Raw genomic sequence first — 22,831 nt, 5'->3', positions numbered from 1 at the left:
TAGGAAGTGAAGGGGAACTGGGGTCTCCGGACAGGAGGTGAAGGGGAATTGGGGTCATAGGACAGGAAGTGAAGGGGAATTGGGGTCACAGGACAGGAAGTGAGGGGCAATTGGGGTCACCAAACAGGAAGTGAAGGGGAATTGGGGTCTCCGGACAGGAGGTATAGGGGAATTGGGGTCATAGGACAGGAAGTGAAAGGGAAAAGGGGACACCGGACAGGAAGTGAGGGGGAATTGGGGTCACTGGACAGGAAGTGAGAGGGAATTGGGGGTCATAAATAATGTTCTCGGTCGGGTCACATATAGAACATTATAATCTCAGTATTTGTTATCCTCTCCCCTCCCCCATCACACACGGAGAGATCGATCGGGTGGGCGGAGCTCGGATTGAATCCAGGAGTGTGGCCACGCCCCGCAGAGGATTCCCCTCGCCGGGGGCGGGGCTTCACTCGGCTCTCATTACGCTGTGCGTGCGTGCGTGCGGGTGCCCGGGGTGGGTCACGTGACTTTGTGCGCTCCTCCGCTTCCCTCATCCATCCGGGAAGAGATGAGGAGATTGGCCGGTGTGTGTCCGACAGTCCGAGCGGGTGAGACGCCCGAGACAACCCCTTCACCTGTCATAAACACCCCTCCTCCTTCATCCTCCATAAATACCCCTCCCCCTTCCATAAACACACCTCCATAAATACCCCTCCTCCTTCATCCTCCATAAATACCCCTCCCCATCACCCTCTGTACTCATCACCGGGGGAGGGGGGACAGTCAGGTGTGACGTCATTGGGGAGGAGACAGTCAGGTGTGGCGTCACCAGGGAGGGGACAGTCAGGTGTGACATCAGAGGGGGAGGGGGACAGTCAGGTGTGACGTCACGGGGGAGGGGACAGTCAGGTGTGACATCAGAGGGGGAGGGGGACAGTCAGGTGTGACGTCACCGGGGAGGGGACAGTCAGGTGTGACGTCACGGGGGGAGGGGACAGTCAGGTGTGACATCACCAGGGAGGAGACAGTCAGGTGTGACATCACCGGGGCAGGGGACAGTCAGGTGTGACATTACCGGGGGAGGGGACAGTCAGGTGTGACATCACCGGGGGGAGGGGACAGTCAGGTGTGACATCACCGGGGGGGAGGGGACGGTCAGGTGTGACATCGCTGGTGGAGGGGGCGGTCAGGTGTGACATTACCGGGGGAGGGGACAGTCAGGTGTGACATCACCGGGGGGAGGGGAGGGGACGGTCAGGTGTGACATCGCTGGTGGAGAGGGCGGTCAGGTGTGACATTACCGGGGGAGGGGACAGTCAGGTGTGACATCACCGGGGGGAGGGGACGGTCAGGTGTGACATCGCTGGTGAAGGGGGCGGTAAGGTGTGACATCACCAGGGAGGGGACAGTCAGGTGTGACCTCACTGGGGAGAGGACAGTCAGGTGTGACATCAGAGGGGGAGGGGACAGTCAGGTGTGACATCACCAGGGGGAGGGGACAGTCAGGTGTGACATCGCTGGTGAAGGGGGCGGTCAGGTGTGACATCACCAGGGGAGGGAATACGATGACTGATCATGTTTTGTCCCCCCAGTGTTGATCTCCCCCCGGAGGGCGGGGCTCTGCGGATGACCAGAGGACACAGACAGATGGCCCCCAGTCCTCAGGGTCCCCGCCCCGGCCCAGAAGACATGGAGCACTGGGACCCTGGGAAGCCCCCCCTCCCCCAGAAGAAGCGGAGTTGGTACCTGGCCTGGAAATACAAGCTGACCAATCAGAGAGCAGTGCGGAGGATGTGCCAGGTAACTGTGGAGACCAGGGGAGGGGCATGCTGGGGGTTATAGTTCTATCCTGCAGCAGGATTGGTGGAGAGGGGAGGGGTGAAGGCGGGGAGGATTCCAAATATAGGGGCGCCCCATAGAATGTGCCCCGGAGGAGAGTCCAGAACTCTCTACTGATAATCTTCACAACTGACACGTATCGGGGCCCCAACCCCCTTCATCAGAGGATCAGCAAAAAACGCCCTCCGAGGGGCGCAGTCACCCACCTGGAGCTCCGCCCCTCAGAGAACACCGAACGTTCACCATCCGCACAGACATCCAATGACACCACAGACATCCCCTTGCTGGCCCCTCCCACCAGCCATGATGTGCCTGAATTCCATAGAGAAGCACAGAGACACATCACACGTAATGCAATTGGAAAGGTTTTATTTAATAATGTTAATAGCATGTTGATGGGGAGGGGGGGGGAGCAATTATAAGCAGATGAAACCTCATCTTTGATGTTCCATATTTCCCTGGAAGTGTTGGATGGTCTGTGTGATGATTGTGTTGTCACCTTCCTCCTCCCACAGACCGGGGCCGTCCTCTTCCTCCTCGTCACCGTCATCGTCAACATCAAGCTGATCCTGGACACCCGGAGAGCCGCGAACGAGGAGGACATCGACCAGGACTATGGTGAGTGTGAACTGCGCAGGGGGCGGAGCTTATAACCCCTCGGTTTATCATTGAATCAATATCTCCGATAATCGTTCTCCGGTGATCTCTCCCCCCTCAGAGGACAACGTCCAGAATGTGGAATTTCCAAGACGAGCAGCCGGGGGGAAGAAGGTTCTGGATGTGGAAATTTATTCCAGCCGCTCGAAGGTCTACATTGCGGTGGATGGGACGGCGGTGAGTGCCGGGTGACAGTGCGGTCACAGTGCTCTCTGCGTGTCAGAGATTTGATTTCCCATCATAACATTAGACATCAGAGGTCCCCCCATCACATCAGAGGTCCCCCCATCACATCAGAGGTCCCCCCCATCACATCAGAGGTCCCCCCCATCACATCAGAGGTCCCCCCATCACATCAGAGGTCCCCCCATCACATCAGAGGTCCCCCCATCACATCAGAGGTCCCCCCCATCACATCAGAGGTTTCCCCCCCATCACATCAGAGGTTTCCCCCCCATCACATCAGAGGTTTCCCCCCCCCCATCACATCAGAGGTTTCCCCCCCCCCCATCACATCAGAGGTTTCCCCCCCCCCATCACATCAGAGGTTTCCCCCCCCCATCACATCAGAGGTTTCCCCCCCCATCACATCAGAGGTGCCCCCCCCCATCACATCAGAGGTTTCCCCCCCATCACATCAGAGGTTTCCCCCCCATCACATCAGAGGTTTCCCCCCCATCACATCAGAGGTTTCCCCCCCATCACATCAGAGGTGCCCCCCCTCCATCACATCAGAGGTGCCCCCCCTCCATCACATCAGAGATGCCCCCCCATCACATCAGAGGTGCCCCCCCATCACATCAGAGGTGCCCCCCCATCACATCAGAGGTGCCCCCCCCCTCCATCACATCAGAAGTGCCCCCCCCCCCCCCATCACATCAGAGGTGCCCCCTCCATCACATCAGAGGTCCCCATCACAATGACAGGGAATGAAATCCTGGTCATATCTGCCTATTTCCTTCTGATGAAAACATATACAATAAGAAGAAAAACGAGTGAACAAAATGCATAACAACAGACTATAAATGTGAAAACACATTGGGTATAAATAATAAGTTGTAGAACAATAAGATATAAATGTATCATCCTCAAAACTGAAAAACTGATGCATGCCTGACCTCAGGAAAATGCAGTCATTGAGGGACGTCCTGTAGTCTTAATAAGCCCATAGAGGGACATCCTGTGGTCTTGATATGCACTCCATAGAGGGACGTCCTGTGGTCTTGATGTGCTCTCCATAGAGGGACGTCATGTGGTCTTGATGTGCTCTCCATAGAGGGATGTCCTGTGGTCTTGATGTGCTCTCCATAGAGGGACGTCATGTGGTCTTGATGTGCTCTCCATAGAGGGACATCCTGTGGTCTTGATATGCACTCCATAGAGGGACGTCCTGTGGTCTTGATGTGCTCTCCATAGAGGGACGTCCTGTGGTCTTGATGTGCTCTCCATAGAGGGACGTCCTGTGGTCTTGATATGCACTCCATAGAGGGACGTCCTGTGGTCTTGATGTGCTCTCCATAGAGGGACGTCCTCTGGTCTTGATGTGCACTCCATAGAGGGACGTCATGTGGTCTTGATGTGCACTCCATAGAGGGACGTCCTCTGGTCTTGATATGCACTCCATAGAGGGACGTCCTGTGGTCTTGATGTGCTCTCCATAGAGGGACGTCCTCTGGTCTTGATGTGCACTCCATAGAGGGACGTCATGTGGTCTTGATGTGCACTCCATAGAGGGACGTCCTCTGGTCTTGATGTGCTCTCCATAGAGGGACGTCATGTGGTCTTGATGTGCTCTCCATAGAGGGACGTCCTCTGGTCTTGATATGCACTCCATAGAGGGACGTCCTGTGGTCTTGATGTGCTCTCCATAGAGGGACGTCCTCTGGTCTTGATGTGCACTCCATAGAGGGACGTCATGTGGTCTTGATGTGCACTCCATAGAGGGACGTCCTCTGGTCTTGATGTGCTCTCCATAGAGGGACGTCCTGTGGTCTTGATATGCACTCCATAGAAGGAAATCCTGTGGTCTTGATGTTCTCTCCATAGAGGGACATCCTGTGGTCTTGATGTGCTCTCCATAGAGGGACGTCATGTGGTCTTGATGTGCTCTCCATAGAGGGATGTCCTTTGGTCTTGATGTGCCTATCCATAGAGGGAGCTCTTGTGGTCTTGATGTGCTGTCCATAGGGTGATGTCCTGTGGTCTTGATGTGCTGCCCTTAGAGGGACATCCTGTGGTCTTGACACGCTGTCCATAGATGGAAGTCTTGTGGCCTTGATGCTTTGTTAATAGAGGGATGTCCTGTGTTCTTGATGTGTTTGCCATAGAGGGAAGTCCTGTAGTCTTAATGGTTTGTCCATAAGGCAATACCCAGTGGCCTTGGTGTTCTGTCCAAAGGGGAGTTCTGTGGTCTTTATGCTCTGTCCATAAGGAATTTCCTTTGGTCTTGATGTGCTTCCTATAGAAGAAAGACTTGTGGTCTTGATTTGCTTTCTATAGAGGAAAGACCTCTGGTCTTGATGCCCTGTCCATAGAGAGACGTCCCGTGGTCTTGATGCTCTGTCCATAGAGAGGCGTCCCGTAGTCTTGATGCTCTGTCCATAGAGAGGCGTCCCGTGGTCTTGATGCTCTGTCCATAGAGAGGCGTCCTGTGGTCTTGATGCTCTGTCCATAGAGAGGCGTCCTGTGGTCTTGATGCTCTGTCCATAGAGAGGCGTCCCGTGGTCTTGATGCTCTGTCCATAGAGAGGCGTCCTGTGGTCTTGATGCTCTGTCCATAGAGGGAAGTATTGTGGCCTTGATGCTCTGTCCATAGAGAGACGTCCTGTGGTCTTGATGCTCTGTCCATAGAGAGACGTCCTGTGGTCTGGATGCTCTGTCCATAGAGAGACGTCCTGTGGTCTGGATGCTCTGTCCATAGAGAGACGTCCTGTGGTCTGGATGCTCTGTCCATAGAGAGACGTCCTGTGGTCTGGATGCTCTGTCCATGGAGAGGCGTCCTGTGGTCTGGATGCTCTGTCCATAGAGAGACATCCTGTGGTCTGGATGCTCTGTCCATAGAGAGACGTCCTGTGGTCTTGATTCTCTGTCCATAGGGAGACGTCCTGTGGTCTTGATGCTCTGTCCATAGAGGGTAGTCTTGTTGTCTTGATGCTCTGTCCATAGAGGGAAGTCTTGTGGTCTTGATGCTCTGTCCATAGTGAGACTTCCTGTGGTCTTGATGCTCTGTCCATAGAGAGACGTCCTGTGGTCTTAATGCTCTGTCCATAGAGGGAAGTCTTGTGGTCTTGATGCTCTGTTCACGGAGGGGCGTCCTGTGGTCTTGATGCTCTGTCCACGGAGAGGCGTCCTGTGGTCTTGATGCTCTGTCCACGGAGAGGCGTCCTGTGGTCTTGATGCTCTGTCCATGGAGAGGCGTCCTGTGGTCTTGATGCTCTGTCCATAGAGAGACATCCTGTGGTCTTGATGCTCTGTCCATGGAGGGACGTCCTGTGGTCTTGATGCTCTGTCTATAGAGGGACGTCCTGTGATCTTGACCTGTTGTCCATAGAGGGACATCCTGTGGTCTTGATGTGCTGACCATAGAGAAACGTCCTGTGGTGTTGATGCTCTGTCCACGGAGAGGCGTCCTGTGGTCTTGATGCTCTGTGCACGGAGAGGCGTCCTGTGGTCTTGATGCTCTGTCCATGGAGAGGCCTCCTGTGGTCTTGATGCTCTGTCCATGGAGAGGCGTCCTGTGGTCTTGATGCTCTGTCTATAGAGGGACGTCCTGTGATCTTGACCTGTTGTCCATAGAGGGACATCCTGTGGTCTTGATGTGCTGACCATAGAGAAACGTCCTGTGGTGTTGATGCTCTGTCCACGGAGAGGCGTCCTGTGGTCTTGATGCTCTGTCCATGGAGAGGCCTCCTGTGGTCTTGATGCTCTGTCCATGGAGAGGCGTCCTGTGGTCTTGATGCTCTGTCCATGGAGAGGCGTCCTGTGGTCTTGATGCTCTGTCCACGGAGAGGCGTCCTGTGGTCTTGATGCTCTGTCCATGGAGAGGCGTCCTGTGGTCTTGATGCTCTGTCCATGGAGAGGCGTCCTGTGGTCTTGATGCTCTGTCCATGGAGAGGCGTCCTGTGGTCTTGATGCTCTGTCCATGGAGAGGCGTCCTGTGGTCTTGATGCTCTGTCCACGGAGAGGCGTCCTGTGGTCTTGATGCTCTGTCCATGGAGAGGCGTCCTGTGGTCTTGATGCTCTGTCCATGGAGAGGCCTCCTGTGGTCTTGATGCTCTGTCCATGGAGAGGCGTCCTGTGGTCTTGATGCTCTGTCCACGGAGAGGCGTCCTGTGGTCTTGATGCTCTGTCCATGGAGAGGCGTCCTGTGGTCTTGATGCTCTGTCCATGGAGAGGCGTCCTGTGGTCTTGATGCTCTGTCCATGGAGAGGCGTCCTGTGGTCTTGATGCTCTGTCTATAGAGGGACGTCCTGTGATCTTGACCTGTTGTCCATAGAGGGACATCCTGTGGTCTTGATGTGCTGACCATAGAGAAACGTTCTGTGGTGTTGATGCTCTGTCCATGGAGAGGCGTCCTGTGGTCTTGATGTACTGTTCACGGAGAGGCGTCCTGTGGTCTTGATGTACTGTTCTGTGTTCTCAGTGCGGATAAGCTGTATGTTTACATTTCCGTGTGTGTGTGTGTGTTGCAGGTGTTGGAGGACGAGGCCCGAGAACAGGGAAGAGGGATTCATGTCATCGTACTGAACCAGGCCTCGGTATGTGGTAGTCATGTAATACCTCCACTAACTTTATCATATTGTAATTTTCCCAAGTGATGTGACTTTTTTTCCTACAGGGTCATGTGATGGCGAAGAGAGTTTTTGACACGTATTCCCCACATGAAGATGAAGCGATGGTTCTGTTCTTGAACATGGTGGCCCGTGGTCGTATCCTCATCTTTACTGTCAAGGTCAGTTCTGGGTGGGGGGCTTCCTTATTGGGAGACTGGAAACTGTTACTTGTGGGGACATCCTTATTTGGAGACTTATTTTCATATGAAGAAAAAAGTAGACTTTACAATCACGTTAACAAACATGTTATACTTACCTGCTCTGTTGCAGTGGATTTGCACAGAGCTGCCTGTATCCTCCTCTTCTTGGGTCCCTCTTCTATAATGCTGCCCCCTCTCTCCCCTTCAGTGCCCCCATAGCAAGCAGCTTGCTGTGGGGTCACCCGATCTGAGTCACAGCTCCCTGTATCCATTCAGACACAGAGCCCCGGCCACACCCCCTCTCTCCCCTGATTAGCTAGCTAGCTTTGACAGCAGCTGGAGCCAATGATGCAGCTGCTGGGTCTCAGCTAATCAGAAAGGAGAATGTCAGATGGCTGGGCCACTCGTGGACATCGCTGGACAGAGAGGGACTTCAGGTAAGTATTAGGGGAGGCTGAGAGGAGCTGCTGCACACAGAAGGCTTTTTATCTTACTGCATTAGAATGCAGGAGGATAAAAGACCTTCTGCCTTTACAATCACTTTAACCATTGCATGTGGGGGAATCTTTATTGAGGGACTGGAAATCAATACTTGGGTGGGGGAGGGGGGCAGCTTCCTTATTCAAGAGTGCTTGGGAGAAACTGCAAATCTGTGCCTGAAGAGTGCTGCTTTATTAAGAGACTGGAAACCATTACTTGGGTAGGCTTCCTTATTGGGAGGACTGGAAATCCTTACTTGGGTAGGCTTTTTTTTTCATTGGGAGAACTGGAAACCATTACTTGGCTGTGCCTCCTTTTTGGAGAGACTGGAAACCTTTGCTTGGGAGGCTTCCTTTTTGGGAGCACTGGAATCCATCACTTGGGGAGTGCTTCTTATTGGGGGACTGGAAACCATTACTTGGGTAGGCTTCCATATTGGGGAGACTGGAAACCATTACTTGGGGGCTTCCTCATTGGGAGGACTGGAAACCATTACTTGGGGGGCTTCCTGATTGGGAGGACTGGAAACCCTTATTTTGGTAGGGTTTTTTATTGGGAAGACTGGAAACCATTATTTGACTGTGCTTCCTTTTTGGGGAGACTGGAAACCTTCCCAGACCTTCCTTATTGGAAAGACTGGAAACCTTTGCTTGGGGGGCTTCCTTATTGGGAGGACTGGAAACCATTACTTGGGGCTTCCTTATTGGGGAGACTGGTAACAATTACATGGGTGGGAGCTTCCTTCTTGGAAGGACTAAAAACCTTTACTTGGGTAGGCTTCTTTATTGGGAAGACTGGAAACCCTTTCTTGGGGGATTCACTATTGGGAGGACCGAAAACCCTTACTTGGGTAGGCTTTCTTATTGGGGAGACTGGAAACCATTGCTTGGGGTGCTTCCTTATTGGGAGGACTGGAAACAATTACTTGAGTAGGCTTCCTTATTGGAAGGACTGGAAACCGTTTCTTGGGGGCATCCTTATTGGGAGGACTGGAAACCATTACTTGAGTAGGCTTCCTTATTGGAAAGACTGGAAACCCTTACTTGGGTAGGATTCTTTATTCGGAGGACTGGAAACCATTACTTGGCTGTGCTTCCTTTTTTGGGAGACTGGAAACCTTTGCTTGGGGGGGGGGCTTCCTTATTGGGAAGACTGGAAACCATTACTTGGGTAGGCTTCTTTATTGGGAGGACTGGAAACCATTACTTGGGGGCTTCCTTATTGGAAGGACAGGAAACCCTTTCTTGGGGGCTTCACTATTAGGAGGACTGAAAACCCTTACTTGTGTAGGCTTTCTTATTAGGGACACTGGAAACCATTGCTTGGTGGGCTTCCTTATTGGGAGGACTGGAAAACATTACTTGAGTAGGCTTCCTTATTGGAAAGACTGGAAACCTGGGTAGGCTTCTTCATTGGGAGGACTGGAAACCTTTACGTGGGTAGGACTTCTTATTGTAGAGACTGGAAACCATTGCTTGGGGGGGACTGGAAACAATTACTTGAGTAGGCTTCCGTATTGGAAGGACTGGAAACCATTACTTGGGTAAGTTTCATTATTGGGAGGATTGAAAACCATTACTTGGGTAGGATTCCTTATTGGGAGGACTTGAAACCCTTTCTTGGGGGCTTCCTTATTTGGAGGACTGGAAACCATTACTTGAGTAGACTTCCTTATTGGAAAGACTGGAAACCCTTACTTGGGTAGGCTTCTTTATTGGGAGGACTGGAAACCATTACTTGGGTAGGCTTTCTTATTGGGGAGACTGGAAACCATTGCTTGGGGGGACTGGTAACCATTACTTAAGTAGGCTTCCTTATTGGAAGGACTGGAAACCATTACTTGGGTAAGTTTCATTATTGGGAGGATTGGAAACCATTACTTGGGTAGGCTTCCTTATTGAGGGGACTGGAAACCTTTGCTTTCCGGGCTTCCTTATTGGGGAAACTGGAAACCATTACTTTGGGGCTTCTGTACTAGGTGGACTGGAAACTATTACTTGGGTAGGCTTCCTTATTAAGAGAACTAGAAACCATCACATGGGTAGGCGTCTCTATTGCGAGGCCTGGAAACCATTACTTGGGTAGACTGAAAACCACTGTTTGGGGAGATTCTCTATTGGTGGACTGCAAGCCATCTTTTGAAGAGTGTTTTCTGAAAGACAGGAAAGATTTGCTTGTAGGGCAGTTATTTCTTAGGAGACTGGATGGAAGTCTCTTGTTGGTTCATCGGACAACCATCAGGTGCATAGAAAAGAATTGACGTGGGATTTTGCATTTTTCATATATCCCGTATTTCTTCCGTGTTGCAGGACGAAGGATCCTTCCATCTTAAAGACACAGCCAAGAACCTGCTGAAGAGTTTGGGTAGTCAGGTGGCTCCCACGTTGGGCTGGAGGGACATGTGGACATTTGTGGTGAAAAAAGGAGGTGAATTGTCTGTGTATCCCACACTTCTTGTCATAGCGCCTGCAGTGTCCTGTGTGCTGTACAATTTTTATCTTCATTCCTTCAGGGCAAATCTATGGAGAAAAACACTCAAAGTCACCAGCATTGTCCACCTGGGGAGATCCTGTTCTGCTAAAGACCGACATTCAACTTGTGCCCCCAGAAGGTGAGTTGTGTGCGGTTTGCCCCTCCCCCAGGGAGTGAGCTGTGTGCGGTTTGCCCCTCCCCCAGGGAGTGAGCTGTGTGGGGTTTGCCCCCTCCCCCAGGGAGTGAGCTGTGTGCGGTTTGCCCCTCCCCCAGGGAGTGAGCTGTGTGCGGTTTGCCCCTCCCCCAGGGAGTGAGCTGTGTGCGGTTTGCCCCCTCCCCAGGGAGTGAGCTGTGTGAGGTTTACCCCCTCCCCCAGGGAGTGAGCTGTGTGCGGTTTGCCCCTCCCCCAGGGAGTGAGCTGTGTGCAGTTTGCCCCTTCCCCAGATGGTGAGCTGTGTGTGAATTTTGTGATTGGTGATCGTGCGATTCTTGGAGGACCAATCAGCAGCCTGTCAGGGACAATCTCACAGTAATCCTATAGAAGGATCTCTGTGCTCCACCTATAACCAGCTCTGAACATGTGAAATGTCTCCGCCCACTGCAGACGCCGAATGTCATTGGCCGGACACAGAGCTGAACAGACGGAGGAAACACTTCTGCAGCAAAGTGGAGGGGTACGGCAGTGTGTGCAGCTGCAAGGACCCCACCCCCATCGAGTTCAACCATATCCCTGTGAGTATGGAAGGCGGCCATTTTTCTGAAGACCAAATTCTCTGATAAAAGGGATTCTCTGTCCCTGGCGATGAATGCAGAGGGTGTCTGTCTGCAATGCAGGGAATGTGATCTGGGTCCTTCTGATAGGAGAGAGAATTCCATTTACAGAGATGAAATGTTTATTGTAAAGGAAAGCGTAACCTTTGATGTAGAGATGAGAGATCCGATCGATGTGATATTTGTTTCTTTGGATCATTCCTAATCCTGGGTGAAAATGGGGCAGCCCTGTGTACATACACAGACACGGGGGGTGGGGGGGTAGATTTACTAAAACCGGAGAGTGCAAAAATCTGGTGCCCTGGTAGCCAATCAGCTTCAAACTTCATCTTTGACAATAAAACTTGGAAGCTGATTGGCTACCATGCAGAGCTGCACCAGATTTTGCATTCAGTTTTCAGAATTTGCTCTTCAGTTTTAGAAAAATACTGTCGGGTTATGCTGTCCGCATACAGGAGGATCGGACAATAGCAAACAGCAAAACCCCTCTAGGCCAGCCCCAGTATAACCCTGCCTCTACTAGGGCTGCCACCTTTTCTCCAAGCCAAACCTGAGCACTTTAGTGGCACAAATATTTTTATTTTTATTTTTTTAGGGGGAACGCTGTGGACTCTGGTGTAAAGAGGAAATCTTATGTGGGGGAGGGGGGCTAGCTGCTGGGCTTCAAATTTCAGACATGAGGGGTAGGGGGCGGAGGAGGAGCAAAATGAGCCCTCTCTCCTCCACCGTCTGTGTGGGGTACGGGGGCTGAATTGTACTGGCTCTGGACAGTGTGAGAGAGATTGGCACGGACACTTGGCTTAGACAATTGGCAACCCTGATGATTAGGATGAGCCCAGGCACACCCGGCCCGTGCACACGCCTATGCACTACTGTACTTGGTTACCTGAAGCCACAGTCCAGTCTGAATAATGTGTCCTGGTTTCAAGCGGTCTGAAACCTGGACACATAATTCAAAACCCGGGTGAAACCCAGATGGGTGGCAACCCTATCCTCTACCCGGCATGCCTCAGAGTTTTCCTAGTGTCCTAGGAGGGTGGACGTCTTTTCTTCAGCTCTTCTGGGAAGAGTCTAATCTTCGCTTGTTCCTTTATTCAGGATTCCTGGCTGCGTTGATACTTGGTCTCTACAGTGGCAGCTATCTGGATCGGCCTTTCCTCAGCCTGGCATTGGAGCCCTGTGCCCAGACCAAGGCTAGCCTGGAAGTGACTTTTAGGCTCTGGGTTTTGTGTAAGCTGCTTTCCAGATGCTGTTCGGTTAAGTCTAAATGCTTTCTAGGTCCAGAGCCCATTGGCATTGCCTCAGCACTTAACTTTTCTCTGAATGCTCACTCTGAGTAGGCCAATCAGGTGCTAGCTCATCATCTGCACCACTGGTTATCTGAGTTTCCAGTTTTATCACAGAAGAGAATAATGCTGATGAAATGAGAGCTGACGCCATCTGGTGGGTGGAGGATCATGTGCACGTTCGGGACTCTTTCCCACCATTCAGCATCAAGGATATATTGCCCGGCTGCTTCTGCTTTGTAGCGGGTCACATGGAACTCTGATCTCCAGTCGTTCCTTCTGCCTGTCTCCCAGTGTCGTTGGTCACCTCCAGCCACCTGACCCCCACTGGCTACCAGCTGTCTGGGTTTTGAAAATGTTACAGATCAAAATAGCTACATAGGCAACATCGCATAGATCAGTGTGAGCACCCGATCCTCCATATCCCTGACAAGTTTCAGCTTGCTTGATGGCTTCACCTCTGCTTGCCCTCCCTGATGCGTTTCGTCACAGCAGACGTAATCTTTCTTGTATGTTTTGGGCTTTGTGAGCACCTGAGGCCTTGTCTTGTACCCCGAGCTTAGTCACACAGCCATAACATTTCTGTATATGGATACTTGGTCCCCACTGTAACTGGTGACCATGGCTCTCATTCCCCTTACAGGGGTTTTTGCTCTGTGCCCCTGAAGGCCGTGACATCTACAGTTTGGAATCTGGTTACCCTATAGTCAGAGGGATTATATATGGCCAGGGCTGCTGTTAGAAATCACAGTGCCCCATAACAGCCTACCTGACAGGGCCCCCATAGCTGAAAGTGACATAGATTTATCTTTCCCTTTCTCTACAGCATGGGTGCTCAACCCGTGGCCCTCCGGCTGTTCCGGAACTACAAGTTCCATCATGCTTTTGGAGACATGCTATTAACTGGCAGCCTTTCAATGCATCATGGGACTTGTAGTTCTGCAACAGCTGGAGACACGGGGGGGGGGGGGGGGTAGATTTACTAAAACTGGAGAGTGCAAAAATCTGGAACAGCTGGAGAGCCACAGGTTGAGCACCCACGCTCTACAGCCTCAGCTGCACAAATGGATGAATAGGAAGCGCTCTGAGGCTTCCAGCTTATTCACAAACTGAAGCATAGTGAACAAAGTTTACTATGATTCGGCAAAAAAATGGACACAGGAGTGATTGGTACCAATCGCTCACTGTTCAATTAGGAAAGGAAGGAGCCAATAAATGACATACTTACCGGCCTCTTCCCCTGCTCTTCATCCTGAAACATCCTCCTGTGTGCCAACAGCAGCTGCCGGCAGGAGAGGAGGGAAGCTGGCAACGCTGCAAGGGAAAGGGGTACACAAGGGGGTCCGGACAGCAGGTGGGAGGGGCGCATGTGCTAGGACCAATCCCCCTGCAGTGCAGCCAGAGGGAGAGAGAGGAGGAGAAGCTGGCAGCGTTGCAGGGGGAGGCAGAAGGGGATCAGTGTTTGTAGTAAGACTGTACACTGGACCTCCTGCATACCAGGTGCCCGGGCCCCCCTTTTGAACTGATGAGGCCCAGTACAGGAGGGTTGGCTGTACTGCCTTTTCAGCGGCCCTGTATATGGTTATAGGCCTGCCTTTATCGCAGCCCTTGTCTCCACCCATTGAGACCACCCAAATCAACCATGTTCCTCGCTGGTGTTGAGTCTGAGCACAGAGGTTCTAGGCATGCTCCCTTGTCTTCCCCTGCAGAGTAGATTCCTGATCTCCCTGTTCCTTTAGAAGAGTCCGGGCCACCAATCGCAGTCTCTCTCTGATAAGATTGTTTTTTAGGGAATCGCAGTCATCTGCCCTTACCTCGGAGTTGCAGGAGACTGTTTTGGCCCTTATTGATTATGTACTACTCTGCATGTAGATTATCAGTCTGGGGTCTCCAGAGCTCCTAAAGCTGCAAAGACCTTCCCGGTTTTGGTTGTACCCAGACAAATGTTCTTCATCTTCCTGATATGACTCCTGTCTGGTTCCTCCATGAATTCCGATGCTTCATTGGATTTGGGGAGGCTGCAACACCTCTGATTCTGTGACTCTGCGAGGCTTCAGGATAATCAGGGCAGGTTCTCTCTTAGCCCTTGTACACACGGTCAGAGTACACACGGTCAGAGATTCCGACGGAATGTGTCCTATCGGACCATTTTGTTGGATATTCCGACTGTGTGTGGTCTCCATCTGACTGTTTCCGTCTGAATATCCGACGGACCAACTTTTCCAACTTGCCGGTAAAATTTTCCGACAAAATGCTCCGATCGGACATACTCCGATCATGTGTAGCCTACTCCGATGGACAAAGTGCCACGCATGCTCAGATCAAATTCCTAGACCAAAGCTATTGGCTACTAGCCTGAACATAGTCCCGTCGTAACGAAATAACGCCATCATGTTATGTACAATCGGATTTTCCAACAACTTAGTCCGACCGTGTGTATGCAACATCTCTTCCGGATCTCTTCCGGAATTAATCCGTCGGAATTACTCCAACGGATTTGGTTGTCGAAATCTCCGACCGTGTGTACAAGGGCTTAGGGTTGCCCCAGGTGCGCCTTCCTTTTTAGATGGGAGTTGGCCTTAGCTCCATGGGATCTGCATTACCTCTTTTTATTCGGTGAGGAGATCTAGCTGCTATCCCCTGCATTCTCCTTGTATAGATAGCTCTCTTCAAACAACTGCAAAAATACACACAGGAGGGCGAAAAACGCTTAGTGCATTACCGCCATACAACTTAATTTAATACTAAAAGACGAATGTATACTCGCAAACATAAATGACAACAGGCTTATCCTATAGAAACTCCAGTCGTAGGAGATGTCATCGGTACGGCTGGAAGACCGACGTGTTTTTGGTGACATGCCCCCTTTCTCTCAGAGCTCTGAAAAAGTAGGCACGTCCCCAGAAACACGTCAGTCTTCAGACCGTACAGACGACATCGCCTAAGGCTGGCGTTTCTATAGGATAAGCCTGTTGTCATTTGTTTGAGCATGCATTTGTGTTTTAGTATTAAATAAAGTTGTATGGTGTCGTAGGCGATGTCATCTGTTTGGCTGGAAGACTGACGTGTTTCGGGGGACATACCCCCTTTCTCTCAGAGCTCTGAGAAAGTGGGCACGTCCCCAGAAACACGTCAGTCTTCCAACCGTACAGACGACTTTGCCTAAGGCTGGAGTTTCTATATGATAAGCTTGTTGTCATTTTGTTTGTGAGTATGCATTTGTGTCTTAGTATTAAATAAAGTTGTATGGTGGTAATGCACTAGGTGTTTGCACCCTCCTGTGTGTGTTTTTTTTTTTGCAATTCTCAAAATTCTTCCTAGGCAGTCCTTGCTTTGGCAGGGTGGACATCTGTCCTGGCAGTACCTCCTATCCCACACCCTCCTCCTCTCTTAGAGCTTGGGTTTAGGTGAGTTGAGACTGAGAGCCTACTCTAGCCTACGGAGACTCCGGTCTTTCCTTCCTACCGGAACATCGATCGGTTCCTCTTCCAGTCCTCGGAGAGTCGTTCCTTCCCCGTGTCCCTCACACCTAGGAGGTCAGTCCTTCCTTGTTAGGAAACCGTTTTTCTCTTCCATCTGCTGGTTGGATTAGATTGAACAGCTCCATGTTATGGTCTATGTTTAGGGTTCACCCCCCCATGCTGTATCTTCCTCATTAGTTTTGGTATTTAGGCCTCCAGCATTAGTTCTGGTGCTATTACAACTCGGTCCTCTTCCTACCAGATGGGGGTTCCGCCTCATTCGGTGCCAGCTTCAGACATTAGTCCTTTGGGTGGCTTCTGAGCCTCACACAGTCCCCAGTTGTGGTTTACATTGGGCCTGTTAGCGTTTTAGTTGCCATGTTGGCCACCTGTCAGTTGGACTATTTATGGATGTTCTGACAGCATAGGACCTCCCAGTGTCCTTCAATGAACCAGAAAGACACCCCCCCCCCCTTCCGGTGTTCATGGCTCTTGGTATGGAGGGAAGGAGATTATCCTAGGCTGGCCTTCAGGGTTTTGTTTGTTCTTGTCCAGTCCTCTTGTAGGCAGCAATATAACCCAAAGGTAATCATATTTTTTGTTTGTTTTGGATAATGTGGGGGGGGGGTTACAACCTGCAGCAGGAGAAAGCATGTAAACTTGACAGGTGACCTAAAAGTGAAGGTAGTCATTATAAAACCACAGAAAATCGCTTACTGTGCTTTTCCTTTACAATAGCTAAAAGACAACAAGGTGTGGAACGTTCCAGTGGCAGTGATTGCTGGGAACAGACCGAATTACCTGTACAGGTGAGCTGTATGTGGAGGAGGGGTATTACCAGTACAGGTGAGCTGTATGTGGAGGAGTGGTATTATCTGTACAGGTAAGCTGTATGTGGAGGAGTGGTATTACCTGTACAAGTGAGCTGTATGTGGAGGAGTGGTATTTGTACAGGTGAGCTGTATGTGGAGGAGTGGTATTACCAGTAAAGGTGAGCTGTATGTGGAGGGGTGGTATTACCAGTACAGGTGAGCTGTATGTGGAGGGGTGGTATTACCAGTAAAGGTGAGCTGTATGTGGAAGAGTGGTATTACCAGTACAGGTGAGCTGTATGTGGAGGGGTGGTATTACCTGTACAGGTGAGCTGTATATTGAGCAGTGGTATTACCTGTACAAGTGAGCTGTATGTGGAGGAGTGGTATTATCTGTACAGGTGAGCTGTATGTGGAGGAGTGGTATTATCTGTACAGGTGAGCTGTATGTGGAGGAGTGGTATTATCTGTACAGGTGAGCTGTATGTGGAGGAGTGGTATTACCAGTACAGGTGAGCTGTATGTGGAGGAGTGGTATTACCAGTACAGGTGAGCTGTATGTGGAGGGGTGGTATTACCTGTACAGGTGAGCTGTATATGTGGATATATGTGGAGGGGTGGTATTATGCTGATTTCATGCTGTGACTGTTCTATGACCTCTCTGTCTGTCTGTCTCTCAGGATGCTGCGCTCTGTTCTGTCCGCTCAGGGTGTGAACCCCCAGATGATCACCGTCTTTATCGATGGATATTATGAGGTAATGCCAGCGTACTCCAACAACTTCAGTTATACTTTATTGTGAGAATTTGACGTGTGACCAGAGCGACAGGGAGAGCAGATCTGTAATATTTTACTTCCAGGATACAAAGTGGTGGGGGGGGGTGGGCAGGTCTGTAATATTTACTTTGCGTCCATTAAAACCCAACAAAGCTAATAAATTATTCCTCCATTGTATTCCATGTGTGTGTCAGGAGCCGATGGATGTGGTGGAATTGTACGGGCTGAAAGGCATCCAGCACACCCCGATCAGCATAAAGAACGCCCGCGTGGCCCAGGTAATGTGGTGAGCGTGTACCCTTCCCACCATCCTCCTCTCTGCACCTTCCCATCATCCTCCTTTCTGGACCTCTCCCGTCATCCTCCTCCTCTGCACCTCTCCCGTCACCCTCCTCCTCTGCACCTTCCCATCATCCTCCTCCTCTGCACCTTCCCATCATCCTCCTCTCTGGACCTCTCCCGTCATCCTCCTCCTCTGCACCTCTCCCGTCGTCCTCCTCTCTGCACCTCTCCCGTCGTCCTCCTCTCTGCACCTCTCCCGTCGGCCTCCTCTCTGCACCTCTCCCGTCCTCCTCCTCTCTGCACCTCTCCCGTCCTCCTCCTCTCTGCACCTCTCCCGTCCTCCTCCTCTCTGCACCTCTCCCGTTGTCCTCCAGTCTGTACAGCTGACATTGTTCATTCTTCTTTCCCAGCACTACAAAGCCAGCCTGACCGCCTCCTTCAACCTCCATCCGGTGAGAATTACATTTTTGTAGTTATTCAAGTGAAGAAATGACGGGTTGGTTGGCGGGTGGGAGGAAGGCTGAAGGCGGGTGGAAGAAGGGTGAGTGGGAGGAAGGCAGGTGGGAGAAGGGTGTGTTGGAAGGCAGGTGGGAGAAGGGCAGGTGGGAGGAAGGCTGAAGGTGGGTGGGAGAAGGGAGGGTGGGAAGAAGGCAGATGGGAGAAGGGCGTGTTCGATGGCAGGTGGGTGGAAGGCGAGTAAGAGAAAGGGAGGGAGGGTGTGAGAAGGGAGAGTGGGAGGAAGGGAGAAGGGCGTGTTGGATGGCAGAAGGGCGAGGGAGGAAGGCGGATGGGAGAAGGGCTTGTTGAATGGCAGGTGGGTGGAAGGCGAGTGGGTGGAAGGCGAGTGGGTGAAGGGCGGGTGGGAGAAGGGCGTGTTGGATGGCAGGTGGGCGGATGGGAGAAGGGTGGGGTGGGAGAAGGGCGTGTTTTATGGGGGAAGGGAGGGTGGGAAGAAGGCTGAAATTGGGTGGGTGGAAGGCAGGTGTGAGAAGGGTGTGTTGGATGGTGGGTAGGAGGAAGACTGAAGGCGGGTGGGAGAAGGGCGTGTTGGATGGCGGGTGGGAGGAAGACTGAAGGCGAGTGGGAGGAAGGCGGTGGGAGAAGGGTGTGTTGGATAGCGGGTGGGAGGAAGACTGAAGGCGGGTGGGAGAAGGGCGAGTGGGAGGAAGGTGGGTGGGAGAAGGGCGTGTTGGATGGCGGGTGGGAGGAAGACTGAAGGCGGGTGGAAGAAGGGCGAGTGGGAGGAAGGTGGGTGGGAGAAGGGCGTGTTGGTTGGCAGGTGGGCGGATGGGAGAAGGGTGGGGTGGGAGGAGAGCGTGTTGGATGGGGGAAGGGAGGGTGGGAAGAAGGTGAGTGGGTGGAAGGCAGGTGGGAGAAGGGCGTGTTGGATGGCGGGTGGGAGGAAGACTGAAGGCGGGTGGGAGAAGAGCGAGTGGGAGGAAGGCGGTGGGAGAAGGGTGTGTTGGATAGCGGGTGGGAGGAAGACTGAAGGCGGGTGGGAGAAGGGCGAGTGGGAGGAAGGTGGTGGGAGAAGGGTGTGTTGGATGGCGAGTGGGAGGAAGACTGAAGGCGGGTGGGAGAAGGGCGAGTGGGAGGAAGGTGGGTGGGAGAAGGGCGTGTTGGATGGCGGGTGGGAGGAAGACTGAAGGCGGGTGGAAGAAGGGCGAGTGGGAGGAAGGTGGGTGGGAGAAGGGCGTGTTGGTTGGCAGGTGGGCGGATGGGAGAAGGGTGGGGTGGGAGGAGAGCGTGTTGGATGGGGGAAGGGAGGGTGGGAAGAAGGTGAGTGGGTGGAAGGTGGTGGGAGAAGGGTGTGTTGGATGGCGAGTGGGAGGAAGACTGAAGGCGGGTGGGAGAAGGGCGAGTGGGAGGAAGGTGGTGGGAGAAGGGTGTGTTGGATGGCGAGTGGGAGGAAGACTGAAGGCGGGTGGGAGAAGGGCGAGTGGGAGGAAGGTGGGTGGGAGAAGGGCGTGTTGGATGGCGGGTGGGAGGAAGACTGAAGGCGGGTGGAAGAAGGGCGAGTGGGAGGAAGGTGGGTGGGAGAAGGGCGTGTTGGTTGGCAGGTGGGCGGATGGGAGAAGGGTGGGGTGGGAGGAGAGCGTGTTGGATGGGGGAAGGGAGGGTGGGAAGAAGGTGAGTGGGTGGAAGGCAGGTGGGAGAAGGGCGTGTTGGATGGCGGGTGGGAGGAAGACTGAAGGCGGGTGGGAGAAGAGCGAGTGGGAGGAAGGCGGTGGGAGAAGGGTGTGTTGGATAGCGGGTGGGAGAAGGGTGGGTGGGAGAGCAGCGGGTGGGCAGAAGGCGGTATAACCGGTGGGAGGGGAAGGAGATGGGAGTAGGGCAGAATGGGGGGGTGTAGGGGTGCGTGGGGGGGAAGGTGGGATGGCAGGTGGTCTAATTTTAAAAGGATAAATCTTTAGAGAGGAGCCTCTCGCTATAACAATTTGGGGTCTGTGGGTCACAGACAGACAGAAGTGGGTCATATTGTCCCCATAAGCTGCGGTGGTCTGTTCTGTACCTGGTGGGCCTTTCCTGTGAATTAATTGATTTCTGCAGTTTGTGTGACACATCAGGTCCAGTCCTCTCCTGACCTCCGCATGTTAATCAGTGAGATTACAGAATACACAGATATGAGATCCTGTCATTAGAGGGAAATTCGGGGTCCTCGTCAGTGCTGTGTGTGATATCCAGTTCTATGACCGCTCTCTAATTTCTTATTCTACATACATTTAGGACGCCAAGTTTGTCATCGTTCTGGAGGAAGATCTGGACATCTCGGTGGATTTCTTCAGGTAGGTGACATCTTTGTAGAATTTATAGGTTGCTCAATACACAGCTCTAGAACAGATGACTGATTCAGCCTGAGAGATGGAGCACGGCGTGGGAGAACGAGGAGTGATGGAAGCTTTCTGAAGTTTACAGAGATCTTTTCCTTCCTTTCATCATATACTGTATGTTGGTGATTTTATGGTAGATCTTTTGTGGATTGTAGCTGTATGTGACACCCGTGTCTGGTCTAATCTCAACCTCTCCGTCTAGGCCTCGGGATCTGATCACTTCTCCATCCATCCCCTGGGACCTTTCGATCCCCAGAGCCTTGTTAATGGCTAAACCCCTTCATCTAGCCCTCTGGGTGTCAACTTCTCCCATTCCAGCTCCCTAGGGGCTAACTTCATCCTCTTCTATCCTGCCCACGAGGGCTAAACCCCTCCCCTTCCAGCTCCCTAGAGGCTAAACCCAAGTGTCTAAAAGATGGTGGGATTGGTCAGCGGAGAAAAGCATGGGTGGTCCACAGTATAGTACCTCCCACCGTCAGCCTGATTTCAGTATGGAGCAGATTGTGAAAAGATAATAAATATATACTGAACGCTGCGTACTGGATATTTTATGTATATATTGAGGGACTAGAAAGTGTTCTACTTTATTTATGTGTATGTTCATGTCTTGTGTCTGCAGTTTTCTGAGCCAGACCATCCATCTCCTGGAGGAGGATGAGAGCTTGTACTGCATCTCTGCATGGAATGATCAGGTAGGTGTCTCCCATCCTGTGTCCCATAATATGTCCCCATCCCTATGTACCCCATCCCTATATCCCCTGTCTTGTGTCCCCATCCCTATGCCCCTCCCCATTGTTTCCCCCATTTCAATGTCCTCCATCATTTATCCCCATCCCTATGCCCCTCCCATTCCTTTCCCCCATTCCTATATCCCCTGTCTTTTGTCCCTATTCCTATGCCACCTATCCCTGCATCCTCATGCTTTTTTCCTCCTCCTTATATCCCCCATCCTTTGTCCCTATCCCGAAGTCCCTCATGCTTTGTCCCCTATCCTGTGTCCACATCCTTATGTCCCCACCCCCCCCCCCCCCCAATTTCAATGTCTTCCATCCTTTGTCCCTATGCCGCCCCTGCCCGATTTCTTGTCCCTATCCCTATGCGCCCCCCCATCCTGTATCCCCATCCTATGCCCACATCCCTGCATCCTCATCCTTATGTCCCCCCATCCTCTGTCCCTATCCCTAAGTCCCTCATCCTTTGTCCCCTATCCTGTGTCCCCATCCTATACCTCCATCCTTTGTCCCCATCCCTATCACCCCCCCATTCCTTGTCCCCATTCCTATGTCCCCTGTCTTGTGTCCCTAGCCCTATGCGCACCCCCCCCATCCTGTGTCCCCATCCCTATGTCCCCCATCCCTGCGTCCTCATCCTTATGTCCCTCATCCTTTGTCCCCTATGTCCCTCATCCTATCCTATGTCCCCCATCCTGTGTCCCCAATTCTGTGTCCCCATCCCTATGTCCCCTATCCTTTTATCCCTCTCCTTTGTCCCCATCCTTATGTCCCCCCCCCATCCCCATGTCCCTTATCCTGTATCCCCATCCTATGCCCACATCCCTGCATCCTCATCCTTATGTCCCCCCATCCTCTGTTCCTATCCCTAAGTCCCTCATCCTTTGTCCCCTATCCTGTGTCCCCATCCTTTGTCCCCATCCCTATCACCCCCCCATTCCTTGTCCCCATTCCTATGTCCCCTGTCTTGTGTCCCTAGCCCTATGCGCACCCCCCCATCCTGTGTCCCCATCCCTATGTCCCCAATCCCTGCGTCCTCATCCTTTGTCCCCTATGTCCCTCATCCTATCCTATGTCCCCCATCCTGTGTCCCCAATTCTGTGTCCCCATCCCTATGTCCCCTATCCTTTTATCCCTCTCCTTTGTCCCCATCCTTATGTCCCCCCCCCATCCCCATGTCCCTTATCCTGTTTCCCCCATCCCTATGTCCCCTGTCATTTACCCCCATTCCCGTGTCATCTGTCCTGTGTCCCCATCCCTATGTCTCTGATCTTGTGTTCCCATCTTTATGTCCCCTTTCATTTGCTCCCATCCCTGTGTCCTCTGTTCTGTGTCCCCTGTCCTGTGTCCCCATCTTTATGTCCCCTGTCATTTGTTCCTATCCCTGTGCCCTCTGTTCTGTGTCTCCATCCCTGTGTCCCCTGTCCCGTGTCCCCATCTTCAGAGGTCCTCTGAGCCATACTCAGTCACCGGATGTTTATTG

General features: G+C 52.2%; 1 protein-coding gene across 2 annotated transcripts in view; it reads left to right on the top strand.

Moving 5' to 3' along the window:
- Positions 1-428: 428 nt before the first annotated feature.
- POMGNT1 (protein O-linked mannose N-acetylglucosaminyltransferase 1 (beta 1,2-)) overlaps positions 429-22,831 on the top strand; it is a 36,655-nt gene continuing 14,252 nt past the window's right edge. Inside the window, exons 1-15 of one of the 2 annotated variants that reach the window (XM_077450738.1) lie at positions 429-587; positions 1,572-1,779; positions 2,334-2,436; positions 2,537-2,652; positions 7,166-7,231; positions 7,312-7,425; positions 10,236-10,353; positions 10,439-10,537; positions 11,003-11,130; positions 16,655-16,725; positions 17,409-17,484; positions 17,699-17,782; positions 18,197-18,238; positions 20,514-20,572; positions 21,237-21,309. In XM_077450738.1, the coding sequence (XP_077306864.1) occupies positions 1,606-1,779; positions 2,334-2,436; positions 2,537-2,652; positions 7,166-7,231; positions 7,312-7,425; positions 10,236-10,353; positions 10,439-10,537; positions 11,003-11,130; positions 16,655-16,725; positions 17,409-17,484; positions 17,699-17,782; positions 18,197-18,238; positions 20,514-20,572; positions 21,237-21,309 (1,323 nt within the window). In that variant the 5' untranslated portion in view covers positions 429-587; positions 1,572-1,605. The remainder of the gene's footprint in view (positions 588-1,571; positions 1,780-2,333; positions 2,437-2,536; positions 2,653-7,165; positions 7,232-7,311; positions 7,426-10,235; positions 10,354-10,438; positions 10,538-11,002; positions 11,131-16,654; positions 16,726-17,408; positions 17,485-17,698; positions 17,783-18,196; positions 18,239-20,513; positions 20,573-21,236; positions 21,310-22,831) is intronic. The other variant, XM_077450739.1, reaches the window with a different exon arrangement.

Source organism: Lithobates pipiens, unplaced genomic scaffold (genome assembly GCF_037356315.1).
Source record: "Lithobates pipiens isolate NorthernLeopardFrog02 unplaced genomic scaffold, aLitPip1_a1.2 Scaffold_23, whole genome shotgun sequence".
Taxonomy (NCBI): Eukaryota; Metazoa; Chordata; class Amphibia; order Anura; family Ranidae; genus Lithobates; species Lithobates pipiens.
This window is presented reverse-complemented; position numbering and strand designations above follow the sequence as displayed.